The following is a 22,402-nucleotide window of genomic DNA, read 5'->3' on the forward strand; positions in this document are numbered from 1 at the left end:
AATAAAAGTATATTCTCTCTCCCAAAGTAACATATCCTTTGACTTTAATTTTGAAGTCAAGACAGTTTTAAAATATATAAATTGGCTTAATCCAGCAATTTTTTATAACCCCGTGTGTTTTAGCAGCTGTCATTTCTTTATAAGCAATCAGAAAATCTAAACCACAATAATATATAGAATTCATACTTTTTGTATTTTTTATCTTTATGTGTCTTATTATATTTTTTACTCTATTTCTTTTTAAGGGTTTTATTTTTAAACTATTTATTTTCATCTATGATTGCCTCCATTCTCTTTTCTCTCTGAAGCCTATGTATATTTTTAAACACACTCTAACCTGTTCTGAATTTTTTTCCCAATCTGATTGCAACCTTTTCTGTCTGCATTTGCAAAACTCCAAATCTGCCATGTGGTGTGCTGGCAGAGCTCTCAAGGTCCATTTGAAGAGTGGGAGGAGTGAGAGAGTATATGAGCAAGGTCAAGACCATGAGGTGTTCACTCACTGAGACAATTTGCCTGAGCTAATGGGAGCTCACCAACTCCAACTGGACTGGGAGTGAATGAACATGGGATCAAATTAGTCCTTCTGAATGTGGTTGACATTTGGGGCAGACTGAGGGGCCGCTGACAGTGGCACTGGGATTTGTCTCTACTGCTTGTACGGTCTTTTGGGGATCCTATTCTCTTTGGATGTGTACTTTGCTCAACCTAGATGTAGTAGGGAGGGCTTGCCACAGGGCAGGGTGTGTTGTCCTCTCTTAGGATTGGTGGGGGGAAGGGTGGGAGGGTGTGGGAAGGGAGTGGTCGGAGGGGATGGAGTGGGAATTTGGATTGATTTTTTTTCAAGTAATAAAATAATAAAGATAAAAGACAGCATGATATTCAGGAAAAAATTTAAATGAAATCAATTTAAAAGTGTTGAATAAATATGAGAACATAATGAATTTCTATGTTACAAAAGATATGCCATGAAAGTTAAATTTCTCTTTAGCTATATATGTGTGTTATAATCTGAATTTTCTTGTGTTGTAGAAAGCGATTTTAATGAGAAATCTAGTGTTTTGCTATCCCTCATTTCATTTTTCAGCATCACATTTTCAAGTTTGACTATCAAATATTACTTTGGTTGTTTTTATCTATAATTTTATGAAAATTTTTAGAAAGTGGTGCTTTGTGTATGCATGCCTCCTGGAAATCTGAGGACTTTGGGGAATAAGTTCTCTCCTTCCACTCTGATGGAAGGAGAGGTTCTTGTTTCTGCTGGACTGCCTAGCATATGCAGGCAGACTGGGCACTGAGCTTCTGGGTGATTCTTCTGTTTTCACCTCCTGTCTTACCTCAGAAGTGCTGGAATTTCAGGTGCTTGCTACCACATCTGGCTTCTTTACATGGGTTCCAGGGTTAGGTTCTCAGGTGGGTGAGGCAAGCGCTTTAGCCCAGTAAACTTTTGGCAGCCCAATTTTATGGGCATTTTACATGTATGATGGTATAATGGGAAGAAAGTGGGCATTTTATCACAAGGTTATTTGGTAAGCATACGCAAAATGTGTTAACCTGAGCACTTGTTTCTAATTTGTGATTAATTTGTCACTTTAAGAAACATTTACAAACTCCAGATTCTACACTAGTGTTTGGTAAATAAACATTTATTGTCATAAGCTTCCCAGTGTTTTCTTAAGTCCTGTATTCCTTTCACCAGTAATGTTGAGTTTGTAGGTTTACATTGTGGACAGTCAGGAAAGGAGAGGAAAAGAATGAGGGGGAGGGAGCTCAGTTCCATTGTTGGCATTGGGTATCTGCTGTGCATCCTGTGAAGAGGCTTTATCTCATGCTTTGGGGTTGTTTTCTGTTTTTCTCTGCAGGAGTGTGGTGGTGCCTGTAAAGAAGCCACCTCCAGGTAGTCTAGCTGTCACTACTGTGGGAGCCACTGCTGCAGGAAGTGGGCTGCCAACAGGCAGTACCTCAAGTATATTTGCTGCCCCTGGAGCTACACCAAAAAGTATGATTAACACGACAGGTATCGTCCTTATAGACTTTTGTGAAGCTTCATCCTTTTTTCTCCGTTTGCTGTATCTTCATTTTCCCATTTAATCTTAATGACTAAAATGCCCAGAACATACTTAGGGTTAGCTTAGTCTTGACTGTGCTGCACTCTGTGCGACAACTTCTCAGAACTTGCTGCTGGCTCTAGGACACAGACACAGTGGTCGTTTCAGGAGACAGTACTGATCTTTTGTTCTGAGTTTTCTCAAAATATCATAGTCTACATTCAGGGTACAATCAGATAATTGGAATACATTTTGGGAGCAAAAGCTGATTTAGATACTGGAGAATGACAAGTGAAAATAAACTTATAAAACATGTGAAGGTGCTCAAACATATTAGTGCTAGAAAATGGGTTTTCTAGATTGAACCCCAAGATGTGTCCTTTGCTAAACCCTTAAAGGAATGATAGAGTTCCCTAAGAACCTTGATTTGCAAGAGCCTCAGCTGTGTAAACAGAGCTTGTGAACAGGGACCACTGCCTCACACTGAAAAATTATGTCCTTAGGTTATACCTGTGTCCAATTCATTGTCCAGCTATTTCCTAGGGTTCTAGAAATCAAAAATGCCAATTTAAAAGTATTACTAAAATCAATCAATTTCCTCTGTCTCTGTTCGTTCTCTCTCTCTCTCTCTCTCTCTCTCTCTCTCTCTCTCTCTCTCTCTCTCTCTCAAATTTCCAGAAATGTTCCTATTGATTATTAGCTAAATAAATCCTTACCCAAATCTTTGTGATTCCGTTTTAGGTATTTATACAACGCAAGATGATCCCTGACTTTCCTTCCCTGACTATAGTAGTCTTCTGTTCTCCAAACTGTATAGCCTTGAACTTTTCCATTTATTATCATTACTTAGATTCTTCCCATTTCTATTGATTTTGTAGCTCCTTTTTGTGCTTTCTGTATCTATCTTGTTTATCATGTCACCTGAGTCTGACATATCATGAGCCACACATTTATGGGGTTTAGTAAGTAGAACACTCTCTTAAACATATATACTTGTCTCGATCATTGAGCAGCATTAATGGCATTTTAAATTTGTAAGTTTATTTTTTCAGTTTTAAAAATTTAACAGTGTAGTAGAATCTGTCCATAGTGATGTCTAGTAAATAAAGCAGAGAAACGAAAAGCTTAAATCACCTTTTGGTCTTTGAATAAGCCAAGTTATGCTTTCTTGTAATTTTTGTTTTAAAAATTAGTGATTGATATATAACAGTGTAAGTTTTTGATAGTACAAATATATATTACAGTAAAAATTAAAACTAAGCAATAGCCTTCCTCCTTAATACTTGATCATATATAGAAAGATATAAATATGAGCTAACATTTATGCTGAGCACAGTGTACAGTTTAGATACTAGCACATGGCACTTTACAGTCATTATAGTGGAAACTCAGTGAGCAACTCATTTTGTTGGAGTTAGAATAAGATATAAAATATTTTGAAACACTAGATGTCTCTCAACTCCTTTAATGTACTCACATGACATATTACAAAAAAAATCTCTAAAATGGCATCTTTGTATCATTACAGGGAACCAATTATTTTAAAATCAGGTACTGTTATACTTATGATAGGGCTTCTAAAGCAATCATTTTATCAAAGTCAGAATTTAATGCTGCAAAATGACAGAATTATGCTCTCAGTGCTCTCAAAATTATGCCTTAGATCATTAGGTTTAAGAATATTGCAACATAGCCATAAAAAGGGGATAAAATTTTCACATTTAAATTTGCATTGTTTTATCAACCTCATTTGATCTAGACTTTTTCATGTTGATGTTTTTTATTTATACCCATTTGTAACATGTAATTTTCTTAGATTAACATAAGTTAAATGGATTTTAATGTATTATCTATTATTTAAAATCATGGAATTTATTAGTATACTAATGACCAAATAATTTTTAATTGTTGAATTCTCGTTAGCTATTCTAATGAGTTATTGTTTGAAAATCAAATAGAAATGAAATAATGACATTCTTTTGTTATATAAATTTATATTTAAAACTAAAATTATTATTTTGGGAACAGGTGCTGTGGATTCAGGGTCCTCCTCCTCTTCCTCCTCTTCTAGTTTTGTGAATGGTGCTACCAGCAAAAATCTTCCAGCTGTACAGACTGTAGCCCCAATGCCAGAGGATTCAGCTGAGAATATGAGGTATGCATAGAGATTTGTTTCATTTACCTGTTTTAGTCTCCCTTTTTAGACACAGTGAAACACTCAGTGGTGGGAACACCTAAAGTAAATGTCCTTGGGAATGTCAGCTACATATTCTTAAGATATTTGTAACTGCCTAACCATGGGTCTTGGAGAAATTGCTAAAAATTAACATTATATTTTCAAATGCAAATTGAGGTGATTTGATTAAAACTGCTTACAGAACTTTTAATTATTTGTAGTGTAGCACATACTATCATTTCCAATAATAGTTGAAATGTGGAAAGATACTATATTAGAAATTGATCATCTCTGAGTGATAACAGTTTAAACCATTAACTTTGAAAATAAGTCTGAAAAGAAAAAAAAATAATAATAATAAAACAGCTGGGCAGTGCATTTAATCCCAGCACCTGGAAGACAGAGATGGGTGGATCTCAGTAACTTTGAGGCAGCCTGGTCTACAAAGCAAGTACCAGGACAGCCAGGATTATTACACAGAGAAGCCCTGTGTCAAAAAATGAAAAGAAGAAAATAAGTCTGGGTAATTTTATGTAATATGTATCATTGAACCTCTAATAGTCAGTGCTTTTTAGTTCATTGTGGTGATTAATGACTCAGAATGTAGTGCCCCACATTATGAAGTTTATAAACATTTATAGTTTTCCAGCTTTTATCTATTTCAAATAATGCTTTTATGTAAATGACAATATGTGTATTTATTATTCTCTGAGTACTTGCTGTGCTACTGTGCATATCTTTTAGGCAAATAAAAGATTTAGAGTGGAATTGCTGCCCAGCTTTTCTGTCTACTGTGACTAGACGATGCCAAGTGATTTTCTGTGCATTTGTCAGAGTTCACTGACTCAAAAGCTGAAAACAGAATCCCAGTTCACTCTTACCTTGGCCATTTTGCTGGGTTTTTTCTTTTCATTATCAATATGGCCTGTTTGGACCAATAGCAGATATATATTAAATTCAAGGTATTTTGTTTTTGCCTGTGGTTGCATTTTGTGTTGTGTATTTGCTTACATTTCCTCACTCTTTCTATTGAGTTGCATAACCAGCTGGAATGGCTTTTTGATAAATGCATAACAAGAAACAGGGATAGGAGGATGGCTGGCTCTCATCTGAAAACTTCTTTATACCATGATCTTTCACTTCTGTCATAAATTTTGACCTTATATTCTTGAATTGAGTTTCACACTCAGTTCTGCTGTATCTGTACACCTTCTTCTACTAAGCTGACAAAATTAACTTCAGGTTTAATAACGACAGTAAGAGCCTTGAGGGATGTCTTTGCGCCTTGCCCCTTTCTTGTGAAAAAGTCAGAGTTCTCCGTACTTCATATTCTCTTAAAACATTAGAATCAGGGTTAAAACACCAATTGTTACAAACAAGTCTGAATTCTTTTATAGAATGGAGGCTTCAGAAACTGTTTCCACAGTGTGCTGGGCTTTTAGTTCTCTTTCTGTGTTTTCATTGCCAAACTGTGAACATCAAATATTCCTTTCAGAATATTAGTTTTTTTAAAAATAAATGGTTCTTAGTATTGATTCTTATTTTGCTTTGTATAAGTCTTAATATGTTTCTGATTTCATTCACTTTTAAGGAGCTTAGTATTTTGTGTCTATACTTTTATCAAGTTAATTTTCATTTCAGCTTTATTGAGATCACTTGTTTTCGTTGCTGAACCTCAATAAAAATGATAAGAATGTACATATTAATGAGATTTACTAGTTTATAATCTGGTGAAACCACTTTGCATATTAGAATGAAAAAATATAATTGTCTCCTCAGAAATTTCCACGTTCATATATGTTATTTACCCATCCGTACCAGTAGTAAAGGCTTACGTGCTTCTCAGCTTCTTAATTTAGAGTTTACATTCAAAGGTTTTAAAGGATGGGATCATATGATGTGTACTGGTTTTTGACATTCTTCTTTCACAGGTCTTACTAGTTTGTTGATTCATTTATCTTTGTTTCTGACAGTTCTAGTCCTATTTACTATCCAATTTTTATTCCATTTTGTGACTTACAAGTTTATCTGTTTACTCAATGATAGACACTGGAGTTTTTCCAGCTTTGGCATATTACAAATAATGATTTAGAAAATCCTAAGTCTTGGGCTTGCCAATACATTTCTTTTTATTTCATTTGAGTAAATAACTTAGAATAAAATTGCTGGTAGGATAATAAGTAATTGCTTAAAAATTTTGAGAAAATGCTGAGCAGTTTTGTAGAGTGGGTGCCATTGCACTTTCTGGAGCAGTGATGAAACATCTCATGCTTTTCATTTGTCTGTACTAGGTATTGTCATGTTTTATAATGGTGAGATAATTATATCTATTTTTATTGCTGCTGAGTGTTTTTGCCTGTGTTTATGGGTCATTGAATTCTTTTCCTGTGTCTTAAAATGGATTTTTTTTCTTAAAATGTGTAGGTGTTACTAGTATACTCTGCTCGGTGCCCTTTGCCAGCCACATGCATTCCATTGTCTCATTCTATAGACTGTTTAAGAGCAAGAACTTTCTATTTTCTGTGAAGTCCAGTGTCTCAAATAGCATTTCTTATATAACTTCTATAATAACTTAATCATCTTTATCAGCCCCCAACGTCTTATATTCTTACTTTTCCCCCTAAAAGTTTTGTATTTCCCCATTGATGGCGAGGTACCTGATCTGTTTGATGTAGTTTTAAAACAACTGGGAAAGCTTTGAGATTTGCTCTTAGGTACAGTGGTTCAAAATTTGTTTTATATGTTTCTTAAAATAAACAAAATTGGTGATATTTTCAGTTTGGCTTAATTGATCCTTTAGACTTGTGGAGCATTATATCTATTACTTACTGTTCCTAATCATCAGTGCTGTGTGTCATGCACTGAGATCCTGAAGTTTTATTGTAACAATCTTGAACTTGTTGGTGTATCTTTAAAAATATCTTCCATGTCTTTGATGGTGTTCAGTGTTAGGATTTCTTTTTTTTTTTTTTTTTTTTTTTTTTGTCTTCCCTATAGTATTTGTGTTGGGCTAATGGAGTTTTCTTTTCCTTTCTCCCAGTTTCTCTCTATTGTTGACTTATTGTTTCCTTCAGTTTTAAATATTTAAGGTTTTAACATTGGAGTTTTAAACTAACACAGTTGTAGTATTATTTGCTTATAATGGTTCACAGCTGACTGTTCTTGCAACCCTTGATCATCACACATCTCCCTTGTAGTCATTTGGTGGAGCTAGATTGTGGGGAAGGTGTAATGCTTACAAGCCTGCATTCTGCTATGGTGTTCCATCCGCAGCTTGCAAATAAAATGAAATTAAAATAGATAGATAAATCAAAAGAAGCAATATAATACTATTGCTTTGTCTAAGACAGTCATTTTGCTTGTATTTATTATTTCTCATACTCTTAATTTACATAAATCTAGGGTTTTGTCAGGAATCATTCTTTGTATTGAAAGGACTTTCTCTAACAGTTCACGCTGGTTTCAGATATTTTCTCAACATTTGTTTTTGTGAAAAGCCCCTAATTTTCCTTTGATTTCTTCATGACTTTCTGACTTAAACAGAATTGTTGGCCTCTATGTTTTGGAAATGGATTTGAAATATGTTTTTTTCAAGTCGTCAGGCTTGCATAGTATTTATGAAGAGAGTGTTATTTTTTTGTTCTGTGAAGTGAGCCTTTAGTCTCTGCTTTCCTCAAATTTCTTATTATCTGCCTCCTAATAGTTTATTAGGACAAATTTGGGTTATTTACGATTAATATTACACATGATGTTTTGTGTCTCTTGGATACACGCTTTTAGTAACTTTTACTGTTTGTGGAAATTCTTAACTGATAGTCATTATTTTTTTGTTCTTGTTATGTCTTTCATCTCCATAGTTTTGTGTTGTGGCCACATCAAATTTGCAGAAATCTAGTACTCTGTTTATTAATTTCCTCATTTCTGCAGGCTTCAAATCTTACACACTCATACTGGACTCGTAGCTAGACCACATTTTTAAGGAGACTGAGTTCTACTTTCAGATTATCTAAGCTTAAAAAAAAAATTCAACTCTTATCATATGGGACTCATGAACCTGTTACTTATTGTCTGCCCAGACTGTATTTGGCACTCAGCATTTTCCCTTTTCCTTGCACGTGGCTTGCTCTACCTAGAACCAGTAGAGTATTTCAGATGCTTCTCACTTTGGAATGCTGCTGTTCCTCTTCTGACTCCTCTTTCCTGTCTTCTTTCTTCTCAGTGCTTCTTCTGTAACCACAGCAGTGTCCATGTTTTTTATAGTTCATGTGTTTAGACTGAACACACCTCCAATCTTAATCTCCCTGTCTTAATGTGCACATGGCCTGTCTATCTGTAGGTTCCAGAGGTTGTGGCTTAGGTATTATTGGACACATTATTTAGTGTAGTGTACTTCAGAAATTTATCAAAACTATAAGAGATTACTTCTTACTATCCCAATGCTCTTGAATTCCTGTGTGATAAAATACTTAAAATAGTATCTCTTAGCTATTAAAAATGTGGTGTGTGTACTGCATTATTATTAACTAGAATCTCCATATTGTGACATTAAAATTCACCACTTTCTAATTCTAACACTGTATCCCTTCAACAAGCTCTTCTAATTTTCCCCCTTATCTCCAGCTTATGTAACCGTATTCAATTCACATTTTCAGTGAAACTGAGTTATTTAGATTCTTCATATGTGTGAGATTATACAGTATTTTTCTATACATGATTTTTCTCATGTTGCATATTGTCTTCCAATCTATCCATGTTTGTTGCAGATGACAATAGTAAGTATTCTGGATGTGGTCTATATACCACGTCTTCTGTATACACATTCACCTGTTGATAGACACTTAGATTAGTTTCTTACGTCTTTTGTCATCTGTACTAAGGAAGCATGAACGTCTTTAAAGTCACTGGTTCTTCACCTGGCTTACTTAACCCTTTTGATTCATCTAGTGAAAGTATATTGTCTCTTTTAACCATATTTTTCATTTCTACCATTATTAGAGATTTATATACTTTTGCTTCTGTTGTAATACCCCTTTGCTCATACATGCTGGTTGTCTTGTCATGTCTTAATTCTTACAGATGTTAATAGTGCTTATTTTAGATTCCTAGATGGTTTTAGAATCAGACTTACTTATGATCCTGATTTTGTTAGCTTATCTCTGTTTTGTTTTGTTTTTTTTTTTCTGCTGCTTTGGGTAGATTGTAATCTTGGTTTAAAATGAACTTGTGGGTATGATTTTAGCATTTTAGTAGCATTGATGCCCAAAATGTACCCAATTCTACTTGTGCTCGGTTTTTAGTGTTAGAAACAAAGTCATCCTAGTTTAGAGTAATTTTATTTTTCTACTATTTTGGTTATTCCCTGTGAACTGCAGCTCAGACATTCTCAGTCTTTACCTTTTACCTGAGTGGGTACTGTTTTGTCAACTGTTCTCAGTCTTCCTGTTCACTCTTTGTAGGCTGCTTGGGTTTTGTCTTTCAAGAGGTTCAATATTCTGTAAGCCCTTTTGCAATCATAGACTATTTTAAAAAAAAGCCACAACAACAACAACACAAAAAACTGAGTACTTTGTGCCCAGTATTCAGGGGCCTGGGCTTCTTGCCCTGGTTCAGACTCATTCTCAGTCATGGGAAAATAAAGAATCTCACATGGATACTGACTACTCAGTGATGGGATCATGAAATATTGAGGTCTCATGATATTTTCTTATCCTATCCTGGGTGCATAGAATTTTCCTGTTCCAGCGCTAGCAATGTTTAGGTTTTCTTTTGTGTCCTGGATTGGAAGGTTGCCAGTTTTCCCACAGCCTCCATGAGTCTGTTATCCTGTCCTCTGGAGGAGATGGAAAATGATTCCAAGCTATGCTTTGTGCCTCCTTTCTGTAGTTATTGGAACATCTCAGCTTGCAGAAGAAGCAAAGGAAGTTTTTTCCAACTTGTACATTCTGTCCAGTCTTTTTTTATTCATTGGTGAGACTTATAGGAACAATCTGAAAGTAATTTTAGTATCCCACTGTGTTTACCACTCTAAGAATTCACTCTCCCATATTATAATGCTCACACTTCAGCTTCAGAAATCTCAAATGTTAGCTGAACTATTATAACCAGTTCACATAAAACCTTATGATTCTTCTTCCTCAGCTTTCACCAGCAAAGCATGTTCTTGCATCCTTTTCCTATTGAGAAGTTACTGGTTTTGATTTCAGGAACAAGGCTAGAAGCTGCCTAATAGCATTTGTATGCTCTTGTGTCAGAATAGGATTCTGTCCATTGTATGGCCTCCTCTGTGATTATTGTGTGTATGACTCTAGGTTTTTCCATCAGAAATAGATGTCCTTTGTCTCTCCTTAAGTATTCAATTTATTTATTTTTAAACTTACGTTTTCCAAAATTATCTATGAACTTCTTGCTGTTTTCTAAAAGTATAATAAATTACTACCTCAGGGAGCAGCTTCATGTGCAAAGCAGGACATATGTCTGACTTAGTGGGGATTGTTCTGGATAAGACTACTTATAAAGGCTTGAGGAGTGAGAATTGGTCTGAAAGAAAAGTGGCACAATTCTAAGAAAAGAACACTGCATGGGAAAGAGCCAGGACTGCCACAGCCTTGAGAGGTACCATCCTCAGTCCAATCAAGAATCAGTGCCTTCACGTTTTCACTGGCCAGTTTTGGTTGTAGACTTGGGCAAAACAGCCTCCTTCTGGGAAGAAAGCACCGCTCTGCTCAGAGCTCTCCCAGCACAAGAGTCACTTAAGTAGCTCCTGGGACGTTATTGTCTAAGAGTATCTTCGTGTTTTAGTAAGTTTATTACCATTTCTATGTCAGTGATTTAGAGCACAAATCCTGGTCCTTTGTATTATTGGGCTTGAGCCTCAGTTAATGCTTTATTTTCTTAGCTTTATGTTTTTGTCTCACTATAGAGATGTTTGGTGACATTTTTTTCAACTAGTTGACTTGAAAAGAGGAATTGTTGCATTTTCATGTTCAATTATTTCCTTTCTATCTACCAAACATCCAATTAACAATTTCCAAAAATGCATTCCAAAAGCTTTTATAATTTTTAAATACATCCCTAACAGGCATCATGTTTCTTAAAACATGAAAAATGTTTACATGGAATTTAGTTTACATTTTAAAGTAATAAACTTCTTATATAGAAGAATTCTGTTCAGCCTCTATCTACTTTCTTAATATGTTTTTTGTACTCTTAAAATATATATTATTCTGTTTGAAAGAAATTAGGAGAAAATGACAGCTTTCGATTTTATAAGATCATAGAAAATAAAATAAGCACACATTTCTTTTTTACAACATAATGTTTTGCTTAGTGGTAGCAACCCTAGAAACTTCAGCTTAAAAACTGACTGTGTGTTACAGATTCTGAAATTTCTGATCTGTTTACCCATCAGCTCTCTGTTATGCTTACTCATGTTTCATGGTTGTAATTGAATGAAAGCCTGATAAAATGTTTAAAGCCAGGGCTTGTCAGTTCCTAGTCATAACATGTAGCTGATTATACAACCTTGTATGGCTTTTCGACCATAATGCTCCCTTTCTATACATTTTCTCTTTTTTTGTTGTTGTTTTTTTTTTTAGTTTTTAGTTTTTTATTGATTTTTATTAAACTCTACATTTTTCTATGATCCCACCTTTCCTACCCCAAGGACCCCATGCTCCCAATTTACTCAGGAGATCTTGTCTTTTTCTACTTCCCATGTCGATCTACCTCATATTTTAACATGATTTCATATTAATGGTCACATAATGGCTAATAATTTTCACTAACATATACATTTTCTGAATAATTGTGTGCATATTTTCTTAATTATTCCCATAGACCAGGTTGAAAAGTGAAATTATTTTGTCTTTCTATACATTTTCTAAACCTTTTCATTTACCTATGCCTACATTCCCTAATTCATATAAGAACATTTAATGGTAAAGTCTTTCTATCATGGAATTCCCTAATTGAATTATTTCCTATCTTCTGTTTCTTCTCGGCACATTGCATAATAGAGTTACTTGCTTTAGCTTTACATTCTGTTGTTAGAGCTGCCCATTCCTTTTTGATTTTAAGGAATGAATACATTTAAGAACTTTACAAAGCAAAAATAATTTTTTTATGTTTATGAAATTATGCTAAGAAACTCCTGGACTACAAAAGAATTGACCTTGAGAGTAAGTCAAGACTATAATTTTTGAAGTAACACAATTATAAAAATGGAATGCAGTAAAAGAAAATTAATAATATGTATAATTTCCAAAATGTGTACTGGTAATCACAAGTTGTCAAGGAATAGAAAACAGCATGTTTCTGTGCACTTTAACTGTTCATCTTCCCCGTTATGCTGGCATTCCTCTTACAGCCACCATAGCCCCAAATGTAGCTTGAGGTCAGATCTTTGTTTGGAAACATTTAGTAAGTATTGTTGCCATGGGTTTTTAGACATTGTTTTCTCCCATTGTTTAATTGTGTTTCATTTGTATAAAATCTTTAGAATTTACTGAGACTTTTTAAATACATATGGAAGCAAGTACCAGTTTGGTGTAGTGGTGCACACCTTTGATCTCAGCATTTTGGAGATAGAAGCAAACAGACCTCTGTGAGTTTGAGGCAACCTGGTCTACATATTGAGTTCCAGGACAGCCAGAGGTACGTAGTAAGGCCCTATATCAAAAGAAAAACAAAAGCGAAAGGAAAAGAAAGAACCTAATTGTGATTTAAAAACAACAACATTAAGTACTTGTACTGCAGAACACATTGTATTAGATTTCACATCTATAGACTCTCATCTGAAGTGTCGTTACCTCATTTGAAGGTTTTATTTTCCTTTCTCTAGTAATTTTGTTAAAATTGTTGATAAATCATTTCATTTGTGGGCATTGTTTTCTATATGGAAATCAGTGGTCCTCTTTCTTAAGAGTTTGTGCTCACTATCCAGAAATGGAGCCAACTTCAAGAAGCCACTGAGCATCTCTAGTGTTTAGTTCAAGAGTGGATGAAGGAGAGTGAAGTCAGAGGCTTAAACAGTTTTGGTTCCAACCCAGGAACTCCCTTGACCATTAGGAAGTTGCTAGAGTGTAGTTGGAAGCCTGAAGGGGCCAGTTCTGTTAGTCACTGCACTTTTGTATTTGTGCGCCAAGTGAATATGTTTTTGTAAATGAAGTAACATCTCAGAAATACTGAAAAACTTCTAATATTCCCCCTAAAGTAAATAAAGCATGCTGTTATTTCTTGCATAGTAATTTGCTTAAAAGTATTCCTTTTTTTTCCTGTTATATGGTGTTTGTTTCTTTGTGGTCTTTATGGTAGCTCAGTCTGACCTAGAACTTGCCATTTTCTGCTCCATCCCCCTAGTATTCAGATATGCCCACCATGCCCAGCAGTTCCTTCTATTTCCTCTTTGAGAGAATCATCTACTTATAGGACTGAAAGCCTTGGAGTTCTCCTGGGTTATCATCTCTTTGTTATATGTTAGTGGATAGTTTTCTCATGTTCAGCGTGGAACTTCAACAATTTATATTGTGCTTTTCTCTGACCAAAAACCAAAAAGGAAGCACTAGAAGTGAAGTGCAGGCCAGCATTACGTCCCTTTTTGTGTGGAAGAATCAAAGTCTTTATTTGCCAAGGAATAAAGGATGTCTAAAGATGAATTTTATTTCTGTTCCACTTCTTTTGATAAGTTATAATATGGATGAACACATATTGTAAACACATGGTGTAATCTCAGTCTCTTCAGCATAGAAATGGTTACAGGTACTTTTCCAATTAGAATGTTTTGTGTAATGTGATGAGGAAATCTAGCAATATGATTTGATGATGGATATAAACCTCCAGAAACTTGAATTTTCTTATTTCTATGTACTCACTCGTGTTAATTAAATACAGCTAAATATCAGTGCTTCTTCCAGATATCAGCTTTAGAAAATATTAATAATTATCTGGATCTATCCCATTTCTACAACTGTGATCCCTACTTATGCTTTTATAGTAGATGGAATTATTTCGTCTAAGAAACTAAGAACATCATTAGGATTGGGTGAAATAGGAGATAGAAAAGCTCTACTTTTAGTTATTAAAGTTATTAAAAGTCAAAGAAAATCTAGAGTGATGGTGAGAATTCTGAACCTTTAGGTAATATTAGCCCTCTAGCTTTTGTGTTACCACTCCTTAGCATCAGTTTCTCTTTGGAGTGTCAGAGTGGTCCCTGGTTGGTGTCAGCACCACCTGAGACCTGCATGTATGCTCTCATGTTACAGCTGTGTATGCTCAGTCAGAAATGGGTGGCTGGGCAGTCTGTCAGCAGGCTCTGCTGTGATTGTTTCACCCTGCAGATGGAGAACCTATGCATCCCTATTCATTCCTTACTCCATAGCTCCTGTATGGCATGGACTCATCTCATGTTATGTTGTTGTTGTTCAATAGATCAGTGTTGGATTTCACAAGACTACATATGGGTGGGCTTTTTAAAAATATCACTTACAAAACTAACATTACTGACATCTCATTGTATACTGGGTGCTTTTCTGCTCAGATTTTGTGGCTTAGCTGATTAATTCCCACTAGGTAGACATTAGGATCATCATTCTTCAGGTTGGCAAAGCTGATGTTCATAACATCACATGGCTTAGTCTGTGACAGAGCCAATATTCCGCCTTAAACAGTCTTTCTCATCGCTCATTTCTATAAGAGGTATATTTATAGCCAAAATATTAACCTGCCTGTGTAATAAATTTTCCTCTCCCACTTTTTTCTTTACTTGTAATAGATACGTGCAAGGCAACTACTTAAAATGCAGTACTGAGCACCTAAATACTGTTTTAGGAATTGAGACAGTAAATGGGTTTAGGAAATGAAAAATGTTACTCTAATAAAGCAAGTAGCCTGACTTCCAGTTACTTCTTTAGTTGTCCAGCTTTACAGGAAATGCTTTTTGAGAACAGGAGTTTAAGTTCTTTGTAACAGGTATAGTGACCACACGGTAGTCCTCAAAGCCATTTTCATTGGTGTTGTATGGAGAAGTAGAAGAGCTCATTTTTCCTGACATTCCTGGATCTGTGGCAGTGTCTTTGGCCGCTTTGGGTGCAGAACTCAGACTCTTTTTCACGGTGTAGTTGTTCTCATTCAGCTTCAGTCTACAGATTAGACAGACACTTGACTCCACAAAACTGTGTTCCTTCCATATTTCCATATGAAGCTTCCTGTGTTCCATGGGCTCGGACTGGACTTTTACTGTGACTTATAAATATTTTAATTTAGAACTAAAGTTTATTTGGCATTTATATTGAGTTATATTTACTAGTCTTTATGTCTTAATTTCAACAGCATCACAGCAAAACTTGAAAGAGCTTTAGAAAAAGTTGCTCCTCTTCTTCGTGAAATTTTTGTAGACTTTGCCCCATTCCTATCTCGTACACTTCTGGGCAGTCATGGACAAGAGCTATTGATAGAAGGTATGATTTCTCTATATATTCTACATATTTTACTTTCATGAAATGTATCTATTAATCATGGCATATCTTGTGCATTTAAAAAGATATATATTGCCAAAAGATACCATAGCTGCAGATTCTTATGAGACTGTGTGTATGCTTTCTCTTTACTCATTTTAAAATGCCACTTTGCAAAGTCAATACCAATGACAGAATTCCAAATGAGGAACTTTGAAAGGTCTTAGAATGGGCAGCAGTGGCTCTTCAATCCCAGTCTTATTAACAACACTACATCCTTCTCCTGGGACAGCATTTATTAAGCACTGGTCTCTTAACATTCCCTGCTGTTCTGAGAGTCATGATTCTTCAAATGACTTTTTCTATCCACATGATGTTTTTAATGTAAGAAGCCAGTAAAAACATTGAGAAATACTGATGGGCATTTGATGAAGCTAGTGTCTCCTCTTCAACAGCAACTTAAGTCAAATAGTGAATGGTAAAGATTTAATTTGTACACTGGTAGTAGGAGAGGAGCTTTGGAAACTGAGCCAAATGAAGCTTTATTTCATTTAAGTGTTCAGTTTCTGGGTTTCAAAAAAGGAAGATCAGCATCAAGATGGCCCTGCATGTAAAAGAGATTCTTTACACCCTTTTAGAGGCCTTCAGATTTAGTGCTTGTGGCCTCTATTGTTGCTCTGCTTCTGCACAGTGTTTCTATGAGGCCAAATTGCTACAGTCGGTGTTAGCCCATGCAACCCACTACCTTAGTCTCCTATTCTACGGTTTACTGGTTTACTTGGGGCCTTTGGGAATTGCTGAGTTACTGTTAAATAGAGTATTTGGATGAGAATTAAATTGCATATGCTTGTAAAGTTTCCAAACAAGGTAGCTTTGGATAGCAGGAAAATAGCAGTGTCTTTCCACTGAAGCAGCATGGAATAGAAAGTATCCTTAGAGAGCTGAAACATCTTTGTCTTCTCCTTGAGTCACTCATAAGTGACACCGTTGTGAGAAGAGTAGGAACATCACTGTTTCTGTCATTACTTCCACACACAAAGTGAAGTAGGAAATGTTGCAGGGAAAAGGACTCTGATCATCTCACTAACTAAAGCTGCTCCTTAATGAAACTCATGATCTAAGAAACTTGAAAACTTCACCTTGGCCACTTTGGCAATCTTGGCCACAGGTTGTGTTTGTCTAAGTACATTATTTCAGATGTGTGTAATTTATTAAACAATATATATCTCACGGATGTACTGATATACCTGTCCTGAGTACTATGATGGAAGGACCAGGTGCTAACTTCAAGGAGCTTACGGTCTACTGGGAAAGAACATACACCACATAGAGTATAGTGAGACCAAATGTCTGGCTGACCACATACCCTTTTAGTGGGATCAGAAGCAGGTGTGTTCCTGGGCTTACTCCTGCCTGCTCTTAGAGCCTCTTTCTCATCTCCACACAATTTTGAAGTAAGTGTCTCTTCCTTCTGTTTACTTTCCATGACAGCCCAGCTTTGTCTTATGAATTCCAGACAGACTTTGATCCGAATACAACATTAGATAGTAGATAGTAGACCTCTCTACCCAGGCACCTCATTGGTACCACAAGCACACTTTGAAGACTTTGGTCCCCTTCTTTTCATAGGTTTTCTTATAACATTATTCAGTTGTTTTGTTACTAATATCACTCTTAATTTAAACGTTTGAAAAACGACCTGATTCTTCCTTAAATTATTTTCCTTCTACTTGATATTTACAGTAATTTGGTAAGAAATGACAATTTCTGAAAATACTAACTTGAAGCATAGTTCTCCAAACAGTACTGCAAATATTTTATCACATTGTTTGAAAACCTGCTTAGATGGCAGGAATGATGTTACAGTAGCTAAAAGTAGAGATTTTGTACATGTAGTTTCCAAGGAGATTAATGTTCATAGGTGCATTCTCTCTCACTTCCTTAGTTCATTTGGTTTTGTTGAGTGTATTTTCCTGAGGAGCAAAAAAGCTGGTAATTTATGCTTTCATGGTTTTTGTAACATGCTAATTTCATTTTAAATTTTCAATTAATATTACTCAAAAATTAATGTTTCCTCACGCTTTGAAATGTAATGAGTATTTTTCTGTGTTCATGTGTAATTTCTTTTCAAAGTTTACAGGAATTGGAAATGATAATTGAAAGTAAAGAGTAAAGTTAATAGTGTAATAATTCTATGTGATGGACTTTTTGGCCTTGTGTTGTTATTCAAATATAGTCGCACATTGTTACATAAGTTATCAAGGAGTCAGAGCATCAGTAGAACTAGAAAAGTAAGAGTTATAAGGCTCGGGTATGGTTCCATCTCATGGAGTGTCCTGAAGTCAAATCAGATACTGGGTGGTTACTCCCACAAGCTTTGTGCCACCATTGTCCTTACATATCTTGCAGGCAAGATTCTATTATAGATCACAGGTTTGTGGGTATATTGGTGTATTGAACTCCCTAAAAATAGGTCCTGATCGTGTCAGACAGTGTATCTTCAGAAATAACTGCTGTGTAGTATGTCTGTAAATGGACTATTGCCAATCTATAAAATTGGGAATAAGTTTGATCACTGAAAGAGCATCATCAGACTAACAAACACACTTAAGCAGATATGTGAGGAGTCAAACTTCTTCCTAATGATATATGTATTGGGACAGCTGCCTAACATATCACCCAGTGTACCTTCTGCAATCTTAAGCACTAAGCCCTAATATGGTTTCTAGGACCTTTTCCCTTTCCAATCCTTTTGAAGCAGTTTGTCATTATTAAAATAAATCTGTGATTTTTTTAAAGACTCACAATACTGTTTTTACGTGTACATATTTGACTATTTGAGGTTCTAAAGAATTATTCCCAGATAATATTTTAACTATTATAACATGGACAAAAAATATTCCCTTGTGTAGCAGTCTTTCCAGAATTTTTCATAGTCAGACATGTGAACTTTTTCTTATACCTTTTTCATCAGTAGGTGAAAGGCAAGAGAAATGGCTGGATGAACTCTTAAGTATCCCTCAAATATTCTAAATTGAATTGAAAGACTGAAAGTAGGCCTCTATTGATAACAGTGGTGTAAAATTGACTTACAAGTGAGTGTTCTAGAGTTGAATTACTGTCACAAGTTAGAAATTAGACATTCATTTTCTCCCTCTAATTGAATATAGTTTTATCCTATGGTTTTTCTATAGTCAAGTTAAAATTATATGTAATGATCATGTCCTTCCTCACTAATGTAAAAATGGTATAATAATAGAATGATAGCAAATGGTAGATCTTCAAGGTGTGAGTTCTGTTTTTTAAATGTCATTCCTTGAGAAAGTAAAATGTTGATAGCCTTAATCCATGACCCTGCAAATGGCCCATCCAGTCTGTGTCTAGGAATTACTGCTTAGTAAGAGAATGAAGATCATACCTGCCAGAATATGGTTGTTACTTTCCAGACTCTTCTATTCTCTTTCCTCTTGCCGTAGACAGAGCTGGTAAGCAAGTCATACATCATATAGCTTTTATTGACTTCTTTGTTTTAGGTAGAGTTGTTTTCCATTTAGGGTTCTCTTCTTTTTATATAGACCTCCTTCCCTTTTACATGAAGTTCTCTTCATTTTACAGAGTCTTCTTCTTGTCCTTTCCTCACTTCAAAGTTACAGTCTTCCTTTGACTTCTAGGACAGGGTCTGTAAGAAACATTAGTGCACTCTCTTCACTTCTTCTGTGTGACTTTTTGCCATTTTCTCACTTAAATTTTATTACATAATTAATATCCGGTACTTTCCCCTCTACTTGAAAGGACGCTGTTTTTGCTACTGCTGGTTTTTGCTAGAGGTAAAATTTTGTGTTCTTCAGTAAGAATTCCCAGTGTTGATCTGCTGTCCATACCCATGAGTTTTCTACTTCATTCTAGATTGTTCTCTACTTTACCCTATAGAAGTGCATGTTGTTTCCTTTTCTCGCTTGTTTTTCATTTGGGGGATCAAACCCAGGATCCTAGGTATGCCAGGTGAGTGCTGTGGTGCTGAGCTTTCCCAGCCTCCACACTCTTCCTCACGCTTCCATATTTCCATCTCCCTTCATCTAATGTGACAGTTCCTCTCTCTTGAGAAGGAAAACTGTCAAACCAGTGTAAGGAAGCCAGGGAAATTACACAATCAACGCTTCATTTTCTTAGCCATTGATTATTTCTGTTTGAAATACTGCTTACCATGAATAAATCTTGTGACTTTTATTACCATGTGTAATACATACTTTATCGTATATGTATGAGAAGCAAACCTTGAATTTATGTAACTGAAACCAATTTCATGTTTTAAGAAAAGAAAATCACTTTCAATGTCTATGTAATAAAATGTATTTGAATTGTATCTTGGTTGGGTGTTTTATATTTAGTTTTCTTTCTCTACATGTGGTTGTTCAATTTTCTCTTCAGCAATCAATCACTGCTACTTTCAGATGTCTCTGTTCTTTATGTGCAAGCTAAACAGTATAAAACATTCACGTTCATGTCTAGCACTGTTATTCAACATGATTTTCTAAAATTATTATGTGATTCCAGAGCAAGTATTAGTGCTACTTTTATTTTTCCTTTGGTGGACAAGACTGTAGTTATTCAAATCTTACTTAGGTTCTTTTTAAAATGTTCAAATTCTTTATGAACTACTGTGTAAAGGTAACTTGGAATAATATACAGATCCAAGTCTGTCAAAACCCACAGCAAAGATGACAGAAAAATAATGAGTGATCAAAAATATTAGGCCTGTGTGACTTTCTGCACCAATGGAAACTATATACCAATGAAATCAGAAAGCATTTCTCAGAGATCTGAGGGCTTAGGGAGATGGCCCAGTGCACCCACACAAGCATATGGAACAGAATTTGTATCCGCAGACCCTGTATAAATGTGACATCCTGCTTGTGAACGCAGTGATGGAGTGGCAGAGGCAGAGAATTTGAGGAGCAAGCTGGGTAACTAGACTAGCCATATGGGTGAGCTCTGGGCTCAGTTGAGAAACTGCCTCCGTGGATAAAGTCCCTCACTTACTGTTCATCCTCTGTTATCTGGCTTCAACTTCCTCAGTTCTTCAGAACTGTTCTAGCTCCCGTGACAGCTAAGACTCTAGTCCTTGAGGACACTTTTAATCCTTTATGTGACTTCATTCTGTGAAAACACTCTCATCTTTTACCCTCCCATGGCCTACCCTATAGTGAGGGCCACTTACCAAGTCCAGTCCTCATCAAATCCACCTGCACCTGAACAGCTACTAGTCAATGACTTTGGAGGATTCAATTTTAAAATGAAAACCTAAGTTAGTATATACTTTTAATTGTAATAGTATCCACATCATTGTTAATTGCTAGCTTAGCAGGGACTGTTAATAAAACAGTAAAATGTCTCAGTGAATAAGGTAGGGAATAAGCAAGAAAGACTTTCTACATTATCTTCAGACTTATACACACATACACGTGTTTGTGTATACATGCATACATAAATACAGCCACCCATAAATACAAATAAATGTAGTAAGTAAATGAATGGTGACCAAATCAATAAAATTTTGAAGGAGAGAGAGAGAGAACTAGTTTAGTATTTATATTTAAAGATGTAGGCTCCATTGTGAATTGCATGCTGAATGTCAGAATGTGGAATACATTTTGACCATTTTTATTTTGAAGGCTTTATAAGTAATATAGAACCAGTATATCACCAAAAGTTGGGGATGGATAGAAGGGGGGATATGAAGAAAGAGGGAGGGAGAAATAGAAAGAGAGATGGATAGAGAGGGAGAAAAGAAGGGAGGAAGAGAGAAAGGGAGTACAAGAGAGGAAAGGGAGAAATGTTTCAAAGGCATGTGTGTTTATCTTCTCAGTGTTCACTTCAATGCCTTGTTCTGCTGTGGTACAAAGTAACCCTGAAAAACCACTGTTATACTTTTTTTTAGCATTATTTATGCTCATTTGATAACTCACAAGAAAATATTTAAGTTAAACACTTGCTATGATGATTTAGATGAAACTCTATTTAGTTTCCAAGGATAGGAAAGAATATTCTGACTTTAGGTGGCCTGGAAATAAGAAAGGAAAGTCAGTAATAAAGGCCATTCCTTTTGACTTAGCACTACTTCATAGCCCCTAGTTTCTGCATCTCTCTGTCTTCTGACCAAACTAGTTTCTCTGGCATAGTCATCAAAATGGGGCCCATTACAGCCCTGAATCTAAGTTCTCTTTTAATGAGGATAACTTTCTTTTGATAAAAGAGAGAATCCGAATGACTTAGCTAAGATTGATGATTTTGTTCTTTTGGGCATTTTTTGTTTCTATGAAAATCACTTTAAGTCTGGAGACGGATAGGATAACAGGTTTTAGGATATACAACACTGCACATAAATTTAAATTTTATTTCGAAAGAAATATAATAATATAGAAATTCTAATTTGAATGGCATCGATACATGTTTCTTAAAATTCAGTGCTTAAGTCTTTAGAGTTCCCAGAAGTAGGATTCTTTAAAATGTGATAAGATGTCATAAAGTTTTCACCTCCTCCAAAAGAGGTACTATTGTTAGACTAACACTATTGTTAGAGGAATGAGCTTTGTCAGGAAAGTACTATGGTAACAGTGAGAAAAATATTTTATCTGTTTATATTTTTATTGTATAAAAATGATGTATTAAACTGTGTTTTATTTTTCCCTTGCGTTTATGATGTGCATGGGTGTGCATATTCAGTTTTT

At 35.4% G+C, this 22,402-nt stretch overlaps 1 protein-coding gene across 3 annotated transcripts in view; it reads left to right on the forward strand.

The window, feature by feature from the left end:
- Positions 1-22,402, forward strand: part of Nbea (neurobeachin) — a 515,411-nt gene that overhangs the window by 206,450 nt on the left and 286,559 nt on the right. For 2 of the 3 annotated variants that reach the window (XM_087899501.1, XM_087899503.1), the window contains exons 31-33: positions 1,863-2,017; positions 4,077-4,203; positions 15,550-15,677. In XM_087899501.1, coding sequence (XP_087755627.1) covers positions 1,863-2,017; positions 4,077-4,203; positions 15,550-15,677 — 410 coding nt within the window. The remainder of the gene's footprint in view (positions 1-1,862; positions 2,018-4,076; positions 4,204-15,549; positions 15,678-22,402) is intronic. The other variant, XM_087899502.1, reaches the window with a different exon arrangement.

This window comes from Myodes glareolus, chromosome 20 (assembly GCF_982192425.1).
Source record: "Myodes glareolus chromosome 20, mMyoGla1.1, whole genome shotgun sequence".
Lineage (NCBI taxonomy): Eukaryota > Metazoa > Chordata > Mammalia > Rodentia > Cricetidae > Myodes > Myodes glareolus.